The 22444-nt window shown below is 36.9% G+C and overlaps 1 protein-coding gene across 10 annotated transcripts in view; it reads left to right on the forward strand.

The window, feature by feature from the left end:
* The window catches only part of RIMS2 (regulating synaptic membrane exocytosis 2), a 586897-nt gene that overhangs the window by 552842 nt on the left and 11611 nt on the right, over nucleotides 1–22444 (forward strand). For all 10 annotated transcript variants that reach the window (XM_033203197.1, XM_033203206.1, XM_033203199.1 and 7 more), the window contains 2 exons: nucleotides 18442–18583; nucleotides 22189–22301. In XM_033203197.1, the coding sequence (XP_033059088.1) occupies nucleotides 18442–18583; nucleotides 22189–22301 (255 nt within the window). The remainder of the gene's footprint in view (nucleotides 1–18441; nucleotides 18584–22188; nucleotides 22302–22444) is intronic.

Here is a 22444-nt window from a genome sequence, read left to right on the forward strand (position 1 = left end):
ACAGCGTATCTAGTTTCCATTCTACACAAAAAGTGCTGAGAAGTCTACAGAGAGATCATTCTTTTCATTCATCCACTCATTCATTCATTCAAAAATATTTATTGAGGGTATTTGATGTGTTAGAAGCAATGAGTCTCTAATGAGTTCGGTAGATACGTTCCTTTCCCTCTTAGAGTTTACAGCCTAATGGAGATAGGTAGACATTAATAGAAATATCTACGTAATTATAACTGTGACAAGTTTTAGGAAGGTAAAGTGCAGAGTGCAACAAGAGATTATAAGAAAACCTAATTCAGGAGGCAGAAAAGCATGCCCTGAGAAAGTGAGGGTTAAACATTGATTCAGGTGTCAGTGATAACTCTCAGTTTCTCATGAACCAAGCCAGTATCAGCAGCCTCCCACACACCTTTGAAAAGAATTTTCCTGGAGCCCACAACCAGTAAGTGGTGGAGTTAAGATATAAACCCCACATCTGTCTTTGAAATTTATAATCTAACTGCTCTATATGTTGCTTCTTCATTATTTTACGATATTTCCTTTTAATATGCTATGGTCTTGAAAACCAAGTACAGTAATAAAAGTTACCATTCATTGTGCACTTTCTATGTGCCACATTCATTTAATTTCATGATAATTTTTCAAGGATGTTACTATTTTCCTCATTTTACACGTATGGAAACTAAAACGCAGAGAAGCTAAACAACTTGCCCACAGATCATAAATCTCAGTGAAGCTTACTTCAGTGAGGATGAAAGGGACATTCCCGTAAACAAAATAAATTAAGATTGTTGATGGTCTTTGTGGAATCGTTTTTGTATATTGGACCTCTTTTTTTTTTTTTTTAATCCTTTTCCCTGAGTATATTCCAGGTAGATATTCTCCAAATCTCTGAGTTCTTTTTTTTTTTAAGTGAAAGTAGTAATAGTACCTTACATATTATTTAACAGTTTATAAATTATGTTTACTTATTTTATCATTGAACCCTTTGAGATAAGAATTATTTTCACTATATAAACTACTTGGCCTCGACACTGAGTCCACCTCCCTAATGTAGAATATTACTGTGTGTGGAGTTTTCAAACATTAGAGACAATTATAAGAAAGAAGGAACTATTTCAAGGAAATGTTACCATTCCTAAATAAGAGAAGCAACCCCACAACTTCTCACCCTAGATCCAAGGGCAAATGATTATGGCCCTATAATGTAGGAAAATGGCACATTTTCTAATACTTGGGGGATCTGGTTTCTCAGAAGCTATCTTAATGTTACACGTGGCTCTGGGTTAGTGATTCTTGTTTAATTATGTCCATATGTGATGAATTTGGCCTGCCTGATTTTATGATCTGACACCTTTGGTTCAAATATAGTTTGGCAGTCATACAGAAGAGACCCTATCAGCTTAATACTATAAAACTGAATAAATTAACTCATCTAACTTCTTTTACATCCCACTAGCTTAAAAATAAATTATAGGGGCCGGGCGCGGTGGCTCACGCCTGTAATCCCAGCACTTTGGGAGGCCGAGGCAGGCAGATCACAAGGTCAGGAGATCAAGACCATCCTGGCTAACACGGTGAAACCCCGCCTCTACTAAAAATACAAAAAATTAGTCAGGCGTGGTGGCGGGTGCATGTAGAACCAGCTGTTTGGGAGGCTGAGGCAGGAGAATGGTGTGAACCTGGGAGGTGGAGCTTGCAGTGAGCCGAGATCGCACCGCTGCACTCCAGCCTGGGTGACAGAGTGAGACTCCGTCTCAACATAAAATAAAATAAAATAAATTATAGGAAAACCATCTAAGAAACAAGAATAGCTTTAAGATCACCAGAAAACTGAGGAAAGAGTCTTTGCATGTGATAGTGAAGCTATGAGGAATTAAAATAAAATTGACTAAATAAACTGGAATAAAAATACCTATTTAACTCAGCCTCACTCTTTAAGAGGTTTATTCACCCAGCAAGAAGAGTATAAAGAGACATATCTTATTCTAATCTTTGTATATAGTAAATAATATTCTTAATTCTTAATAATCAGTCCCATTTGATTAAAATAGTTTAGAACTTTGCCCATACTCCATTGAAATAAAAAAAATTCTTCATATATTTAAATGTAATCCTCTTAAAGTGCAAACATCATACCTCGCACAGTGGTATTCAGTGTCTATTAATAATTAACAGTATATAGTTCCACCATTCTTTTCACACTGAATATCAGTATAACCGACTGCCATCCATCGATTATATTTATACTGTTTAAAAATGTAACATGTGATAGAGACTTTTTCAAATGCAGTGATCATAGTTTTTGCACATCTTCATGAAGCCAACCTTGGAGGCAGGACATGGATAGACAGTTATAGGCAACTATGGATCTTTTTATAGGGGATATTATTTTTTCTAGATTATGATTGTGTGTAATAAATCATTCCATAAATGAGTTCATACCATATTCAAAAATAGCACAATATTTTTGTAACAGACAAAGTGAAGCAAAAGATTTTAGAATTAAGAAAAGTAAATTGAGTAACAGTTCCACTCAATGCTTATCAAATATTACCTTTTTCATGTAGGATTCAGAATCTTTCACCACCATGTGTCCAAATAGTATCTTTAATTTGAAACTTTAGTAGACTGAGTTCTATAAAGAAAAAAAACCCTTTAAAATAAAAGTAAAATTAAACCCCTATTGGCTTTCATCCTTTAACAGGTTCACTAAATTCAAAAACAGTAATGGGAACGAGTTTCCCTGTGGAGACATCTTATATATAATGACTTATAAAGGAAACCCACTAGAAAGTTGTAATAACAGCATCCCATTTCTTCCAAGGACTATGTTTTAATGTAAATGTTCTCTGCTCTTATTACATAGACGCCTATTTATGGATCAGACAAGATCATTCTGTATATTTGTTCTCTTTCATATTGAAATGTTTTTGATTGGGGAGGAGGGAGATTTACCTAATGCTGTGTATATATAATATTATTTGAACAAGTAGAAAACAAACTAACACAAAAATGATAGTATAATTCTAGTTTGGAAGTATCACTCTTTAAACGAAAACAGGGTATTTAATGTAAATCATGCTTTATGCAAAGATAATTTACTAAACTCATGAGCAGAAATCCCACCAGGCCTCACATGGACCTAAACTGGGAGCCAGAAGGCTGTTGGGAACCCATGAGCATTCTTTTCCCATTTCTTGCCATTGATTCTGTCTTTGCATGGCTGCTTTTTTCTTTCTCAGCAGCTGACTCTCTCCCTTGCTCTGTTACACAGACCATGTGGCCTGTGGAAAATGGCCGCCAATGGCATCCAAGTTCATCTGTCACAGTTCCACCCACACTGCATATTACTGTCTTTCTCAGTCCCACTCCCAAATTCCCAAAGAAGAGATTCCACTTACCAAGTTTGGTCCATCCCAATACAGCCAGAAGGCAAGGCCATGTGTGTATAAATTTAGTCACCAAAAATGCATTTCTCTGGGCAACTAAGAAGGGAAGTAGTTATTGTGAGCTTTGTAGACATCACTGAAGGTGTCTGCTTTTGTCTGGGTCATCAAGAACAAAGGATTTGAAGTACCATTTTTTAAAATTTAGATTTTGTGCCAGGAGCGGTGGCTCACACCTGTAATCCCAGCACTTTGGGAGGCTGAGGTGGGCAGATCACCCGAGGTCGGATGTTGGAAACCAGCCTGACCAACATGAAGAAATCCCATCTCTACTAAAAATACAAAATTAGCCAGGCGTGATGGTGCATGCCTGTAATCCCAGCTACTCAGGAGGCTGAGGCAGGAGAATCGCTTGAACCTGGGAGGTGGAGGTTAGGGTAAACCGAGATCACTCCATTGCACTCCAGCCTGGGCAACAAGAGCAAAACTCCATCTCCAAAAAAAAAAAAATAGGTTTTGTTTAAATGAGACTAAAAGGAAAGGAAATTTTATTTTAGCAACTTAAAAATAAAGTTATCAGCTGGGCACGGTAGCTCACACTTGTAATCCCAGCACTTTAGGAAGCCAAGCCAGGTGGATCACCTGAGGTCAGGAATTCGCAACCAGCATGGGCAACATGGTGAAATCCTGTCTCTACTAAAAATACAAAAATTAGCCGGCCATGTTGGTGGGCCCCTGTAATCGCAGCTACTCAGGAGGCTGAGGCATGAGAATCGCTTGAACCCAGGAGGCGGAAGTTGCACTGAGCCAAGATCAAGCCACTGCACTCCAGCCTGGGTGACAAAGTGAGACTGTGTCTCAAAAAAATAAAATAAAATTATCAGTTGTTCCTTTATTATTCCTGTAAACCACAGGCCAGGAAAGTAACATGCATCAGTGAAGTAGGATAGGAATAAAACGAAAGGGAAAAGACAAGGACTCAAAGAGCTGGAGAAAGCTTACCTATCTATAAAAGAAGGATGAATAGTCAGTTCTAGCTAGTTGATGCCAAACTGAATGTCAACCCAAGGTTGGAAAATTTACTCTTTTTTTTTTTTTCCTGAAGGAAAGCTATAAGTCTGGTTGTTTACTTAAAACTTTTATATTTTAAAATGTTGGCACATGAATAAAAACTTTCAAACATTATTTGGGCCAAACAAAACACACTTATTGACCAAAGTGGCCTGACATTTAAGACCAACATTTTGCAACTTCTGCCAAGGAAATGCTTCATTCCCAGCTTTTCTCAGTTCTCTTTTTTCTTTCCCATTCTCGTTGTCACCTTGGTAGTGTGGGACACGTGAGCTCGTCTTTGAAGTGATCTGGTAACCCCCAAACCTGCTCTCTCTCTCTCTCCCTTCTGGACCAATCCAACATCACTGCTCCTGTATCAGTTCTCTTAAACACCATCTTCATCTTAACACTACCCTTCCTTCAAAAACGTCAGTAAATTTACATCTCCTACTAAATAAAGCCTTTAGCCCGACATTCAAATTCTTTAACAGTATGAGACTTTTTTTTTTTTTTTTTTGTGGTTTAGCATCCCCACCTTCCAAGGCTAGTAATTGTATAAAACTAAGCCTTCTTGCTCTTTGTCTCCAAAGTTTTGTTCATGCCTTTCTTTCTATTCTTCCTTTACCACTGTATATATATCCTGTCTAATTGTCCTTCAAAGCTCAGCCCATATCCCATCTACTGTATGAAGTATTCAGAAGCTATAAGAGCTTCTGTAGGCAGAGGAAAAACTGTGTGGCTGAATTGGAAATCCTGGGTCCACCGCTTCCTACTGGTATGGACTATGAAGACAATTTCTTTCAGCTCTAGTTTCCTCATTTGTATGTAAAGTGTACATAACAATACCTATCTTGATGAATATCGTGAACTAGTATTATACTTACTATTCCCTTATAATCCCATTTCAAAATATTTTTGCCTTTTCCTGAACCTCTAAATATGTGTTATCTACTACATGAGGTATTAGCCACATGTGACTGTTTAAAATTAAATAAATTTTTTTAAATTTAAAATTTTATTCCTCAGTCCCACTAGCTACCTTTCAAGTGTTCAGTAGCTACGTATGACTAGTGATTACCTTATCAGGCAGTGCAGAATTATAGAACATTTATCTCATTCACAGAAAGTTCTGCTGGACAATGCAGCTCTAGAAACTTATTACCACTCATAAAGCACTTAGCGCATATTGCCTTGCATTGTCATTATTTGTGTATTATCTTACCTACTAAATTTAAAAATCACATAGTTGGGAATTATGTGATCATGTATTACAAATTTGTTATCTCCCACAGTACCTTATATTCAAGAAGTACTTAACAAATATATAGTGAACGAATAAATGAACAAGTACCTGGTCGGTTTCTATGTTGTTATTGTGGAATGGAAAGAAGTTATTAGATCTAAAAGGGACCATACTGATTAGGTGATTGTTTGCATTCATGCAGGTACAAGAGTACTTGAATGTTATGCATTCTTTGTGCTACACCTAGACGTTGTGTGTACTTAGCTTAATATATACTAGCAACATATTTTTCTATCATGCATTACAAAGAAACATGCATATGCAACATGTTTCCTTTCAGGTGTCCAGATGCAATCAACAGAAATCAATTCTGGCAATTTAGGCAGAAAAGAAAGGTATTAGCTAAGGGATCCTGGATAGGTCATAGAATCTCTAGGAAGGCTGGAGATTCTGGGCTGTAGGTTAGGAGTGATGCCCAAAACCATACTGCAGGTTAATCCTGCTAAATTATCACTGCTACTTGGCACAGACATCGCAGCTTGCACCATTGTCAGAACTCATGGCGAATCACTGCATGCTGCTACAGGGTAGGGTCACTTTGGGAAAATATATTCTGGCCACCCTCATTGGAATGAAAGCCTATGGTGTCTCTGCTTCTTTGCTTTATTAACTTCAGATTCAGAGTTTGGAAAAGTAGTGCCTCAACCATGTGCTTATGCCCTAATTGCAAAGCAGGGTGGAAAAGTGGCACCTGATGATTTCAACTTCTATAATTAAAGGATGGGATACTTTTCAAATGTAGAAGGAAGATTTAAATGCTGGTAAGCCAAAAACATTAACAAATATCCACTTTGTAATATAAAATAGTTACCAATGGTAAGAAAAAAAAACTAAGCTCAATATGATTAGCTCTTTTTAATTCTAAATAAGAGTTTGTCATATTGTTATTTTCCTCTTTGTTCATTGAGCATAAGCAGACAAGAATGGGGTAAAATCTATGGAAGAAATCTAAGGTAAAGAATATGGTGTACTCGATTTCAACTTTTTCTGCAGATTTGACCACCCAATATCCATGCACTCTCTTGTTTTTTCATATAGAGCATAATAAATTCCCCCTCAGAAGGACAACCTTAAAATCTTACCCCGCTGTTCGAAATCTAGAATCTTTGAGCAATGTGTAGTCCTCTTATATCTAGATGTGGCTTTTCATGTTATAGTGACCTACCTGCAAGCCTGAAAACAAGTTATCTGCCTCCCTTTTCTGACTCTGTTAAATGTAATTTAAATGTATGGTAGCCACAGAATAACTGAAAGAAAAATTCCCATTTAGAAAGGAGAGAATAGGAAACACAAAACAATCAGCCATCTATAGGAGTTATCAATCTCACTTGGTAGGAATGGCAGAGATTGACAGTAGAGTATGTTTCTTAGTTTACTCATCTGGCAACCCTGGTTCTGTTTTCAGGAAGGTGTTTCTTTGTTGTTTATTCTCTATGGCCATGAAGGTTTGTATTGAAGAGGTGGCTCCATTGCTGTCATAGCCTGCTTCTTTCTAGTACAGGTTTGGAAACTCCATTGTTATCTTATGGGTTCAACAGAATTTTGTAAGGTAAGCTAGTATTTTTTTTCCATACCAGTAGTGCAGAAATTCAGTAGGTTTACAGTCTGTTTGCTTCAAATCAGTTTCAAGTGTGAGTCTCTTCAGCCAAACGCCTCATTAGACACAGGCTTTCAGCCTAACGACTCTGACATTTTAGTTTCTAGCCTCTGTGCCTTACTCACTTCCTTTGCTTTCAACTTAATGGCAGCCACCTTGATATCATCTGAAAAAAAGGATTTGGGTGGGAAGTCAACCCCTTAGTTCAATTTGGCCAATAGGCTCTCTCCCCTTACATGGCAAGGCCTGTTATTTATGCATAGTTTTTTTCTGCAGATTTATTATAATTTCGTATGTTATTCAGTTTCCAAAACTATGCAGATTATAGGATCTGATTCTTTTTCAACACTGTTTATTAAACACCACTACATGTTGTATACTCTATGGCATAGGCTAATTATGATTCCAGGTTTACACCGAAGTACTCTGACCTGTAGAAAGATAAGTTACCTGCCCAAACTTTGCAAATAGTCAAATAGGAACTTGAACTCACATCATCTGATTCTAAAATGGCACGTTCATCTGACCGTAAAGTATTGCCTCAAAATATATAACTTGAGAGTTACGAAGAGTTTGGTGATATTTTGCATCCATTCTTGAGACAGAAACAGGCACAGGTATCAGTGAACTGATGCGTGATCAAGTACAGATCTGAAAGTTTAAAAAAAAAAAAAAAAAAGCCAAGGAGTGGGATAGTGGGTATGCAACTCTATCTAAGTAGTTTAACTGTGGGTCAGGAATGGATTATTTTCTAATGGGCTTTTACTTGATCCCCCTTAGTGTAGTAATAGCAACATTAGACAAGAAGAACAAGAAAGTACCAAAAAATTACAAATGCCAAAAGAGTAACAATGACAGCTATAATTTCTTATATTTAAATGTGTTAAGAATACCAAAATGATAAGTCTTACTTTTATGGAAAAAGTGCAATTACCTTACTGCAGAAGAGTCTTAAGCTTTATTTCTTCATAAGGTCTTTCTTCTCATTAAAAGTCGGTATTAACAGTTACAGGAACCCATAATGGGAAATGGATATGCCTGTCCTCCTCTGGCTTGATACCTCTGTTTTGCAGATGAGGATCAAGACACACAAGAGGTCAAGATCCTTTTCAACTCCACATGTTGGCAAATCCTCAGTTTTTCACGATGTATTCAGTCCTGTTGACAGCTGTGGTATCGTTTGATGAAACCTCTAATTTTGGGTGTGGGTTGGTCCAAAGTGGCATGCTGAGAGATTGAAATTCATATGTATATTGTAGGGAATAACTTTCTAGCACATTTGTTTCCATTTTTATCATAAATACATGTTACCACCATTTTCATGAAGTCAGAATTTGGCAATGAAAGTGACGTTTCCCCATTTTTCATGAGAGACCAAAAATCGTGAATGATCTGAGTCTCAACACTACCCATAAAACAATGTATTTTAAGTTTATTTGGACATGCAAGGAGAACCTGAGATGAGGTTTCAAGTCACTGATTATTCTGGAATTAGAAATTTGTGTCGAAAATACGAAGTGAAGATGGAAGCCCAGCATGCTTTGAGAAACAAGCATAGGTTTTGACATTGCCAAAATTTGAATTCAAATCTCATCTATATCATTAGTCAACTGTGTGAATTGGGCACTTTCCTCATATGGAAAATGATAGTAGTCATCACTGCCATACAATCTTCTTATGAAAACTAGAGATAGGTAGATTTTATATCCAAAGCATCTCCACATAGTTGTAAGTCGTGAAACAATAGCTCTTTCCCTCCTTTGTTCTAAATTGAGTAGTTGAGTTTTTCCCAACTTTTATTTTGAAATATTTTAAATATGAAAAAAGGAATAATACAACGAGCATCCACTACATAGACTGACAGAGTTTATTGACTTTATCTTTTCTCTTTGTTGCTCTTTTCACTCATACACACACATGCATTCACACACATACACCACATACATGTGGTATGTATTTTTGCCAAACATTTGAGCATAACGTAAGTTGCAGACATCATGATAAATCATTAAGTACTTTTAGCATACACCTCAAATTTTTAACACATATATATAAACATAAAATTAACCCAAAAAACCCTTTATTATCTCATATTCATTCCGTATCAATTTCTTCAGTTCAGTTGTCCCAAAAAAAAATGTTTTTTAAAGCTTTTTGTTGTTTTTCTCCTTAATCCAGGATTCAGTCAAGGTTTATTCATTGTATTTGGTTGTTATGCTTAATCTAAAACAGTACTTTCCCTTTTATTTTTAATGACATTGACTTTTGAAGAATCCAGACAAAACTGTCTTGTAGAATGTCCAACATTCTGGATTTTTTTTTTTTTAATCATTCCCTCTATTCCCTGTATTTCTGGTAAACTGGAAGTTAGACCTAGAGATGTGATTACATTGAGGTTAAATGTCATAGGTGATATAAACTTGATATAGTCCATCAATAGACACATAATGTCAAGATTTCGTACTCCTAGGCATGCTACATTTCATCACTTGGTTAAGAGGTGACTGCCAGTTTCTCTCTGTGGAAAAGATATATTTTTCCCTTTATAATTACTAAGCAATTTCTGGAGTAATACTTTGGTACCACATGAATATTCTGTTCTCTAAAAATTATCCAATAATTTTAATATCCAGTGCTGACCCTTGCCTGAATCAATTATAACACTGGGGACTGAGAATTTTAATTGAATTTTTTTGAAACATAATCAAACTTATAAATACACTTAAAATGTATATTAAGTCTGTCCTTTTACATTATGTCATACAGTCTGGATTAATATAGTATTGATAACTTATTTTCTTACATACAGCATTTTCACATATGATGTGACATTTTCTACTTTTCTATAGACAAGTATTTTCAATTTATGTATTGTTTTTACCAAAAATAAGTGGATATATTAATGGATATGCGAATACTATTATGAGTCATACTGCATGTAAATTTTATATACAAAGGCAGACAAAAAGTAGTTACAAATGTAAAAGAATATCAGGAATTAGAGATATAAAAAATTTGTTTCCAAGAAGAGCGTAAGGAGACATGATGACTAAATGTAATGTGGTATCCTGAATCAGAAAAAGCACTTCAGGTAAAAACTAAGGACATCAGAATAAAATATAAACTTTAGTCAATAGTCATATATCAATATTAGTTCAGTAATTGTCGCAAATTTACCATATCCATGTAAGATGTTAATAATAGCGAAAACTGGATGTGGGAGTGCTAGAATTCTCTGTACTATCTTTGGTAATTTTCCTGTAAATCTCAAACTATTCTAAAATCAAATCTTTATTTAAAATTATTTTAATGTGTTTTAAATGTGAATCTGAATTTTAAGAACAATGATTAAAATATTTTAAGCATGCTTATAAAACAAAAGCCATGAAAACAGTTACAAAATAGAGTATCAAATTCAGAGTTTTTAACAGAGCTGTATTCAAAATGGCCAATTTTTAAATGATGTTGAAAACAAAAAAATAGACAAATTTAAAACTTTTACAAGAAAATGTAATACTGTCTATTGTATGTATCTGTCAGAATAGGTTGTAATAACAAACAACTAAAAATATTAATGGCTTAACACAAAAACTTTGTCTCACTCCTGCTACATGTCCATTGAGAGTCCTATGTGTGGCTGTACTCAGGCTGATGGAAGGAGACATAGTGAGTCATACATACATCAGCTGCTAAATCTTCCACCCTGAAGTTACATGGGTTAGTTTTGCTCACATTTCATTGGACAAGCAAGTTACATGACCACACCTAACTTCAGAGGTGGGAATAAGTACATGAATACATGAATAGCCCTAACATCTACCATAGTTATGACCTCTGCTTGAAGCTCACCATGCTGTAGCTATTAGATATATAACTTTTATAGTATTAAATAGTTGTGACAAAGCTTTTGGAATGAATGGATACATGTTAAAGTCTTAAACAATTTTGAGTGTCAATTGTTCATTTTTAATTTCAATTTTATTTTAATTGTAAATGCAGAGCCTGGATTAGCCCAAACAAAATTGTTGGCTCTTTGTCTTTATTTTGTTTAGACTTTTAGAGATTTGAATTATATTTATGATAGTAGCAAGACCTGAGAAACTAAGTGTATGAGCTTTTACACATAGTTAGAGTAATCCATGACAGTGTCCCCATATTGAGGTCTTGCAGGACCAAATAGATAAATAAATCAACATCTTTCATATCTTGATATAAAATGCTGATGGGAAGGAAGTTATAAAATCTGCTGATGGGCACTATTTACAATAGCAAATACTTGGAACCAACCCAAATGCCTATCAATGATAGACTGAATAAAGAAAATGTGGCACATATACACCATGGAATACTATGCAGTCATAAAAAAGAATGAGTTCATGTCCTTTGCAAGGACATGGATGAAGCTGGAAGCCGTCATTCTTAGCAAACTAACACAGGAACAAAAAACCAAACACCACATGTTCTCACTCATAAGTGGGAGTTGAACAGTGAGAACACATGGACATAGGAAGGGAAACATCACACACTGGGGCCAGTTTGGGGGCAGGGGGCAAGGGGAGAGAGAGCATTAGGACAAATACCTAATACATGTGGGGCTTAAAACCTAGATGATGCGTTGATTAGGTGCAGCAAAGCACCGTGGCACATGTGTACCTATGTAACAAACCTGCATGTTCTGCACATGTATCCCAGAACTTAAAGTAAAATTAAAAAAAAAAAAAACTACTGATGGGAGAGAAGTCATGTCTACAGAGTCTACCACAGAGGTTGATGAAGGTGCTGGAGACAATTGTTATATTTAAATTTTAGGAATTCAAGGAGCAAGGTGGAAGAGAGTAAAAGTACAATTTACAATTATTAATGATTCTTAAAGATGAAAAAGTCTTCTACCAAAGACAAACTAGCCACTCAGGACCTCAACTTTCTCATTGCTGCAATAAGGGAGTGCATAAACTACATAGGTATACTGGCTACCCAAGATTACTTCCTAAAATCTGTGAGTCAATAATTTTAGAAATTCTCATTGTAATGCATTTTTAATTATTTAAATGTAACACAAATGGTTTTCTAAATTATACTAACTCTGAGAAATGGTAATTATGAATAAAATGCAAAAATAGCAACTTGTTAAGGCATATAAATTGTAGTCTAAACTAAAATGTAAAGTCAGTTTTCATAATCTGCCAACTATTCTTCATCCTGTTTCCATAAATCATTTTGCATACTGACACTGAGAAAACCCTGAATCCAAAGTAAGTCTGTCTGCAGTAGATGAGACCTTGCAGGTGGGAGCAACCAGGAATGGGTTATGTGAATCCAAGATTTGAAAGGAGGTCACTATGACATTAAGTTTGACAATGCATTGTAAGCCCTGCCTTGGGTGGGGCTTAGAATAGTTTCCAAGTCCGTAGCAGAAAGGATCTTTTTGTTTTTGTTGTCAAGTAACTCAAAAGGTTTTCTGGTTTCCAGATATTATTAGGGGAAACTGACCCTTTGGTCTTTTGTTTAATCAAATGGCTTTACTGAGGGTGCCAGGTAAATGAGTCATCAGACTAAGCAGAGCAGAATAACAAGGACACCTCCTGTGTTCTGCTTTCTGCCTGTGATATTTTGCAGTTCAAGAATTTGATTTTTACCTACAAGCATCTTCTCCAAATGTACTTTGGCTTAAAATACCTAATACCAAAATGAGTGATTTAAGTCCTCAACAACACCACCATCTGGGCCTTACCTGAGTATTTTTTGATGTTTCAATACACACACACACACACACATATATTATATATATATGTCTATGTATGTATGTGTATATTTATATGTATGTGTATACTTTTTAAAATGTACACTTTTTAAAATAATGGCTAAGTTTTTACAGTTTTGATGGTCCACCCCTAAGTCATAATAGGATATTTTAATAAGTCTCCTCATTTAAAAACGTATCTATAAAGGACTCAGAACTTACTGTATTGGTTTTATATTACAGTGTAACAATTATCACAAATTTAACAACTGAAAACAACACCCATTTATTAATTCACAGTTCTGTAGGTCACAAGTCTGGCACGATTGGCTGGGTTTTCTTTCTAGAGCATCACATAGCTGAAATGAAGATGTTGCCTGGGCTGAGTTCTTGTCTGGAGGTTCTAGGGGAGAAAATCAGCTTTCAAGGCCCTTTAGGTGGTGGACAGAATCTAATTCCATACAGTTGCAGGCCTGAAGTCTCTATTTTCTTGCTGTCAGCCAGGCATCACTCTCAGCAGCTAAAGGCTGCTCTCACATCCTTTCCATGTGACCCCTTCCCTCTTCAGGCAGACAGAGGTACATTGAATTTTCTTGTGTTTCACATCTCTCTGATTTCTTCTTCTGGAACCAGCCAGAGAAAGCACTCTGCTTTGAAAGGGCTGGTGTGGTTCAGTTAGGCCCATTCAGATAATCACCCTATCTTTAGGTTGACTGATTAGTAACCTTAATTACATCTGCAAAATCCCTTTTACATGTGGAGTAACATAATCATGGGTATCATCTTAGAGTTCTCCCTACCACATTTTCTTTATATAGACCTTCACCATTATATAGATTCAGTTTTTAAGTTAAATAACATGACAAATCATTTGGAACATTAAATGTGAATCATGGTAATGAATGATATTCAAGTTAAATTAGTTTTACTGTGAATGTAGCTAAAGATTTTGTGGTGCTGAAAAATTAATTTAAAAATAAGCCTGTAAATCTATTTGATAATGGAACATTGAAAAAGACATGTATTAAAGGGCTACTATAAATGTTCAGTATATTTTTGGATTTATTTGATTATGTCAGATGATAGTGACTAGCGTGTCTCCTCAATGTATGGTGTTAATCATGGTCTTGGTTATACATTAATACACAAACTCATAGACATTAGAACTCAAAGATATCAGAAATCATCCGCCCTCCTCCCCCTCCCTTTTTCATAAATAAGGAGCCAGAGACTCAGAGAGGGGATGTGACTCAGAGAGGACAATAGATAGAGCTCACAAGTTAGTGGTAGAGGCAGACCTAGAATACTTAGTTTCAAATTCCCTATCTGGTAATAATAACAGTACAATTAATTGAAGCTTTTCTATGCATCAGGCACTATCCTAAGTGCTTTAAATGTATCGTTTTCCTTGATACTTGCAAAATTCCTACCTCATTCCTAATGAGATAGGCTTATTATTGTTGTCATTTCAGTTTGAGGAAACTGAGTCACAGAGCAGGTATGTAACTTGTTTAAGTGTCACCCACCTTGTAAATGGTAGAGTGGAGACTAAAAGAGAAGCAGTTTGATGATCGCAGGACCTGACTCCTTCACTGTGCTCTGCTTTTCCCATCCCACTAAGCTGCTTCTAATAGGGCCTTCCATATGCAGTTACAGCATTAGCACAGTATAATCTCCATAGACAGCTGCACAAGCTCCCCATTTAGTTATATTCTGACAATGAAGTACTGAATAGCAGAAAATTTGGAGTCTGGGAACTGTCTACAAATGCTGGTTCTGTCACTTACTATGTTGCTTCAGGGAATTATGTAAAGTTCTGGGGCCCTTAGATGCTATATCTGTAAAATTGGGATTTTTAGCATCGTTATGAAGGGGATACATGTAAGAAGCAATCTGTAAACAAAAGAATTACATGCTGATCGTATTATTCTTTGACAAATGGTGCTGGTTCTCATAACCCTATAATGGCAGATTTTCAAGTCGCTTTCGCTGTGATAGAGTCAGACCTTAAATTAAAAACTGTAGATCTTTGACATTGCAGAGGCTGTGTTCTGAGATCTTTCAGAATCTCATTTCCTTTCTAAGTCATATGTTTCTTGTACATATCCTCATTCCACATGCTCAAATTTCACTGAAGTTTTATGTCTCACTTGATGGCAATTTTTTCACAAGGGCACTGTTCACAAGAAATGAACATTAAAGCTACATGGAGAGACACACTTGTACAAAATTGTATTACTTCTTGCTTGGGGTGTTTGTTTGTTTTGGGGACAGAGTTAGCTCTGTCACCCAGGCTGGAGTGCAATCGTGCAATTTCGGCTCACTGCAACCTCTGCCTCCTGAGTTCAAGTGATTCTCCAGTCTCAGCCTCCCAAGTAGCTGGGATTACAGGTATGGGCCACCACACCCGGCTAATTTTTGTATTTTTAGTAGAGACAGAGTTTCACTATGTTGGTCAGGCTGGTCTCAAACTCCTGGCCTCAAGTGATCCACCTGCCTCAGCCTCCCAAAGTGCTGGGATTACAGGTGTGAACCATCATGCCCAGCTTACTTTTTGATATAGTTATTTGAGGACCGCTCAAATGAAATCATAAATATTAACTTCATGAATATCAGAATGTACTCTGCATTCTCATTCTTTTACTTCTCCTTAACATTCTCCCTCATTTTTTAAAACACATATGTGCGATTTTGGGGTGGGGGTGGGAGCTTGGTTGTTGTTTTGTTTTTTCCTACACCATTTGAAAGTAAATTGCAGAATATATAACATTTCAGGTCTAAATACTTTAGCATGTATCTCCTAATAAGAAAATTCTTTATAATACATGTCATTATTCACCTTAAAAAATAACAATTTTCTAATATCTAATGTCAAATGCATATTCAAATTTACTTTTATACTGTTTTGCATATAGAGTTTCTTGTTTTGCTTTCCCAAACAAGAAGTTTGAGTACACGCATAGCATTTGATGGTTAAATTTCTTTGATGTATTTTAATCCAGAATAATTCCCTTACCTTATTTCTTTGTTTGTTTTCATTATATTAACTTCTTTTAAGAGACTAGGTCAACTCTCTTGAACAATAGTCCATGTTCTGGATTTCTCTGATTGTTTTGTGTATGTGTGTCTATCATATATCTTGTTACTCTATCACCTGTTTTTGAAAACTTGAAGTTGGCTCCAAAGATCTGATTAGAAACAGGTTGCATGTTTTTGTCTAGAACAACTTGACAAATGATACTGTGTATCTTATATCCCGAGGTGCATATTATTGTCCCCTCTTAGTGCTTCTAAGTTTGATCACTTGATTAAGATGGTGGCAGTTGGTCTCCCAGTGTTAAAGTACTTTTTTTTCCTTTAACAATTAGAATAATTTATGGAACAATTATTTGGCTGATATGAGTATCCTTTCTACAACCTTTCATCTAATAGTGTTAGCCTCCCTTGATGAGCCTTGCTTATATCATTTATTCCAATGGAGGTTGCAAATTGGTACTTTTAAAATTTTATTCCTTTTACATTAACTAATATTCTGCTGTAAAGAAGATCTTTCCCTCATTACTAGGGGATGTTTTGTATCTTGTTACAGTTCATATCAGTACAACATGTTTACCATCAGTTATCTAAAATATCAGCCTTAGATCATGGAACTGAGTTACAGATCAGTCATGATTTATATTTCATATATACTCTTTAAAGCATTTCAGTGTACATTAATGTTGGAAGTAGAGAATGGATGAAATTTAAAGCAGTATTTCAAAATGGTAAGTACTTGTAAGAGACTTGGTGAAAAGAGATTTCAACAAATCACTGGTAATATCAGCAAATGTTTATAGACCTAAAAATAACTTACTGCCGGGTGTGGTGGCTCATGCCTGTAAGCCCAGCACTTTGGGAGGCCGAGGTGGGCGGATCACAAGGTCAGGAGTTCAAGACCAGCCTGGCCAACATAGTGAAACCCCATCTCTACTAAAAATACAAAAAATTAGAAGGGCATGATGGTGGGCACCTGTAATCCCAGCTACTCGGGAGGCTGAGGCAGGAGAATCACTTGAACCTAGGAGGCGGAGGTTGCAGTGAGCAGAGATCACACCACTGCATTTCAGCCTGGGCAACAGTGCAAGACTCTGTCTCAAAAAAAAAAAAAGTTATTAATACCAGGCACTAAAAGAGCCAACTGTATGGTCATATCCCAAAAAGCTATCAATATTCACAGTGTGGATAAATATTTAAGCCTGACAACAAGTAATCGAGTACAAATCATTTGTACTATCACCCTCTTGCTCAAGCTTTGGTAGCCTCTCAACTTCGCATCTCAACACTCATAGCTTTTGTAATTTGGGCTCAATTTTTTGTGGAACCCACTCCCCCATTACTTTACATGTGCTTTGGTCATTGCACCTCCCTTAAATGCATGTGGCTATCCCTATCTTTGCACCTTTGCCCATGCCGCTTCCCTTGCTTCCGAAGCTCTCTTCTCGCCTCTCGTTAAGTCCCAATCTACCTATTTTTCATGCCCAGCTCAAATCCCACACCCTCTATGACACACCTTCTTCCCTGACCTCTCCAGATAGTACTTCCTATCTGTGTCACGTCTGTAGTACTTGACTCAGTTTCCTGTTTGCTCTTCTAATTGGTTTCTATTAGTAAATCACATCACCAAACTATTAAAGATCCTTGAGGACGTGACTATCCATGAACAAAAATTTAAAATCTCTTTTCACATTATTTTGGTGGGTTTTTGCATTCCCCTTGGAATATCTTTCTAAAAGTTACCAAAAGATGTGAAACTGTTGGCAAACTAGGCTCTCTCCTTTGTGTAGATTCTTTCTCCTTCTAATATCTATCACCCTACAAAAACAGACTTTCCTGTAAAAGTTAAGACTGGAATTTGAGGATTACTCACCATCTGTTTCTTTGTAAATTGTGTGAAGGCCTGGTTCTTTTACTATGATTAAAAGAAAGGGGAAAATATGGTGAGCAGAAATTAATCTGGCATTTAAATATTACAATGAAAACAAAAGATAGGCATAAATTAACCTGGCATTTAAGTATTACAATGAAAATAAAGCTTATTTTTTTCCTTATGTTGAATCTTTTTGTTACATTAACAATTTGAACACTGTTTTAAATGGAAATAAAACAATGGTGTTTTGTGCTTACAGATTTTTTAGAAAATTTTCGTCCCACTCAACGTGACATTGTTTAAAATTGTTTCAAATACCTTTTCTTTCTGTCTCCTTAATAAGAGCACTTTGTATTTACACAGTTCTTTGCATCTGATGATCTCAGAGCCTTGGCTGATATTTCTTACCAGATAGTGATGACAAAGCTGTTACACTTTTTGTTTCTATCTCTGCAGAAGCAGGAGGTAAAAAACTAAGGAGCACTGTCCAAAGAAGTACAGAAACAGGCCTGGCCGTGGAGATGAGGAACTGGATGACTCGACAAGCAAGCCGAGAGTCTACAGATGGCAGCATGAACAGCTACAGCTCAGAAGGAAAGTGAGTGAGGCTGCGTATGATATGTGTCTCCTCCGTGCCTCACCTATCTCACTCTCTGTGCTTCCACAGAGACTTTCTAACTCTCATGCTCTTCAGAACCACTTTAATTTTCACTGGTTGATTTCCTGTGAAGAGAACTTTGCTCACCTGCCACTGAGCAATGTGACGTATCTGGCTTTTTATATCAAGTGAAATAAGTTTGAGAAAAAAGTGTTTTGCCTTAATGGCAAGTTGCTAAAATGTGACTCTTACAGTGCAATGCAAATACAATATTTTGCCCTAGCTTGAAATAATATATAAAAGCCCAAAAATAATAAGCATGCATGCCATACCATGTGAACAATGCTAGTTTTAAGAATCTCCATCCTGAGAATGATTGCTAAAAAATATGGAATGCTGGTGTATACTTAGTTCCATGTTGTAACAAACAACTATAATTATTTAATTATATTAAATATAACAGCCAAAAAGAAATGCCACCAAAAAAGTTAGGGAGCCTTTTATATAGTTATCATGTAGCTTTCCTTTGAATCAACTGTCTCAGATATTTTTAAAGCATTTGTAGCTTGTGTAGTTCTGTCACCAACAAATTAATAGTACTTAGCAACTAAAGATCTGGAAGTGGGGCTGTAAAGGATGTTAATAAAGGAAAATGGGGTTTACTGGCCTCACTGTCATCACCATGAAAGTATTAGATGTTTAGATAACCTATGTGTGGCCAGTTTACAGATGTGAGGCCATAGGAGCTGTTGGCACAGCATGAATGGTATGTCTCAGGATAATTTGCCTAGCACGATAACATAAATACAAGAGATATAAATGGTTTCTATACATTTGTAAGTAGGCTTATACGGGATACTTATAGAAACAGACTAAAACGTTTGTATTAACTGAATATTTGAGAGTTGAGGTCGGGGGGAGAAATAGATTCGCTATTCATTAAGGAAGTCTAAAAAGAGAGGGAAAATCAACCGAAAAGTAAACGTGCACTGAGCACTAATCATTGCAAAGAACTATGTTAGGTATTGTTAGGGATATAAAAATGTTTACACTGTAGCCCTTGCTCCAGATGTTTATAGTCTTATTGGAAAAAGAGGATGAATACCCATAAATTCATTCAGCAAATATTACCATACCTTCCAGTGGACCAGTCACTATGCTGTACTTTGGGGATATAAGTCATAGAGGGGAGGGAGTAAATCTCCATGGCTAAGATCACAGGGTTTGCAGTCATATAGGCCTGGTTCTCTCAAATAGGTCTTTTCTTTTCTTTTCTTTCCTTTTTCCTTTCCTTTCCTTTCCTTCTGTAGAACTTACAGTATTCCAGGCTTGGTTCTAGGTGCTAGAGATACAGCAGTGAACAAAGCAGACCCCACCCCCCACAAAATAAAATACTCTCCTCACATTTACACTCTAATAGAGAAGACAAACAACAAGAAAAATTGTTAAAATGTATATAAAAGAAAAACTAGTAAAATATATAGTAGATTAGATAGCATATGTGCTAAGGAGAAAAATACAGCAAGGAAGAGAGATGATCAAGAGGTTAGAGGTAAGATTTGACACAGGATAGATGGGGAAAGGGGAAAGGAGATATTCGAATGAAGATATGAAGGAATTTAGTGAGCAGAGGGATATCTGAAGGAAGAACATTCTAGGATGAAGATTGCTTCAGAGGCCCTGAGGCAGGAGCTCCCCTAGTGTCAGCACCAGGGAGGAAGGGTGAGAGCAGTAACGGATGAGGAATTAGGGCATGTGGCAGGGGTGAGGACAGCTTATATAGACTTTATGTATTGTAAGGACTCTGCTCTTACTGAGTGGGGTGAGAAGATGTTGGATGGTTTTGAGCAGAGGAGTGACAGGATCTGACTTCTGTTTTTGGCAGATCAGTCTGAATGCTGAGGGGGCAAGGGGCCAGGACAGCAAGGGCAGCAACAGGGAGAGCATTCACAAGGCTACTACAGGAATATGGAAGCTAGGGAATGGTGGCTTGGACCAGAGTGTAGCATTAGTGAGGTCAGATTCTGAATGTATTTTGACAGTAGAACAAGTAAGATTTATTGGTGCATTTGATGTGGGTAATGAGAGAAAAGACAGTATATTTGTTTGCAAGGGCTGCCATAATAAAATACCGCAGGCTGGGTGGCTTAAACAACAGGAATTTATTTTCTCACAGATCAGTAGGCTAGAAGTCCAAGATTAAGGTGTCTGCAGGTTTGAGTTCTCCTGAGGCTTTTCTCCTTAGCTTGCAGATGGCCACCTTCTTGTGATGTCTTCTCACAGCTTTTTCTCTGTGCGTACCTACTCCTGGTGTCTCTTCCTCTTCTTACAAGGACATGGGTCATATTGGATTAGGGCTCCATGCTAGTGGCCTCATTTAACCTTCTCTCTTTAAAGGCCTTATGGCCAAATACAGACATATTAAGGGTTAGGGCTTCAACATAAGAAATTTGGGGTGACACGATTCAGTCCATAACAGAGAGGAAGGTTGACAGATGGCTCCAAGGTTGAGCAGTTGGAAGAATGAAGAATGAAGTTACCATTTATCAAGATGGGAATCTTTTGACAGGACCAGAGTTTGGATTTTTTGTTTGTGTGTTTGCTGTACGGGAACAAGAGCATGGGGAGAGTCAGTTTTAAACAATTTGAGTTTCAGGTGCCTATTACATATCCAAGCAGATATGTAGACCAAGCAGTTGGAACATAGGTCTGTGGCCCAAGGGAGAGATCCAGGCTGGAGATGTCAATCTAGGCAATAGCAGCATAGATGGCATTTAAAACCGTGAGACTGGATGAGATTATCAAGGGAATTCAGACATAGAAAAAAGATAAGAGGTCAAAGGATCGAGCTCCAGTGTTTGGTGGCAGAACTAGCACAGGAGGTTAAGGCTGAATGGCAGAAGGGAAAAAAGGGAAACCAGGAGACTGGATGTGCAGAAAGCAGTGGGACACAGTGCTTCAAGGAAGAGGGGGCAAGGTCAATTGTGTCAAATGATCTGAGAATTTTAGTGGAGTGGCAACAATGAAAACATGATTAGACTTGCAAGAGAAAATGAGAGGAAAGAAATCGAAGACAGCACATAGAGACAATTATTTCAAGAAGAGAAATGGGGTAGTAACTGGAGAGGGAAATGGGGTCAGGAAAGGGATTTTTTTATATGGTGGAAGAAATAACAGCATATTTGTATGCAGATGGGAATGATCCAGAAACATTTCTTCATGTATGAACTAGGAGAAATAATGGAACGTATCATAGTGCAGCTAAGAGGATTAAATATGATAAAGCCTGTGATGGAGTAAGTGCTCAATATGTGCTGAGTGTTACTCATAGAAATCACAGTCTGCCCTTGCGACCAAGGAAGAGAAAGGCTCACCAGCAGAAGCCTGCAGTGCAGTGTGACAGGTGCTTCTGGTGTCATACGTGGGCTGCTGAGAATATGAAGGAAGAGCCCTGGGATGTGGAGCAGGGTGTTTGGATCCAGTAAATATAAGTGGCAAAATAATAGGACTAGTTTTGTCACAATAACAAGGCTAGAATGAAACCAAGCTTACCTGAAAATAAATAGGGATTGGGGATTTAATTTCATATGTTATTTTGCTTTCAGTCTGATTTTCCCTGGTGTTCGCTTGGCCTCTGATAGCCAATTCAGCGATTTCCTGGATGGCCTTGGCCCTGCTCAGCTAGTGGGACGCCAGACTCTGGCAACACCTGCAATGGGTAAGGATTTCTGCCACATGATTTCACTATTTTGTTTTAGATTATTGAAAAGGAAATTCTCTAAATTTCATAGAATCTTCTCTCTCTCTCTCTCTCCCTCTTTTTTTTTTTTTTTTTTTTTTGACAGAGTTTCACTCTGTTGC

This window comes from Trachypithecus francoisi, unplaced genomic scaffold (genome assembly GCF_009764315.1).
Source record: "Trachypithecus francoisi isolate TF-2019V2 unplaced genomic scaffold, Tfra_2.0 Lachesis_group7, whole genome shotgun sequence".
NCBI lineage: Eukaryota > Metazoa > Chordata > Mammalia > Primates > Cercopithecidae > Trachypithecus > Trachypithecus francoisi.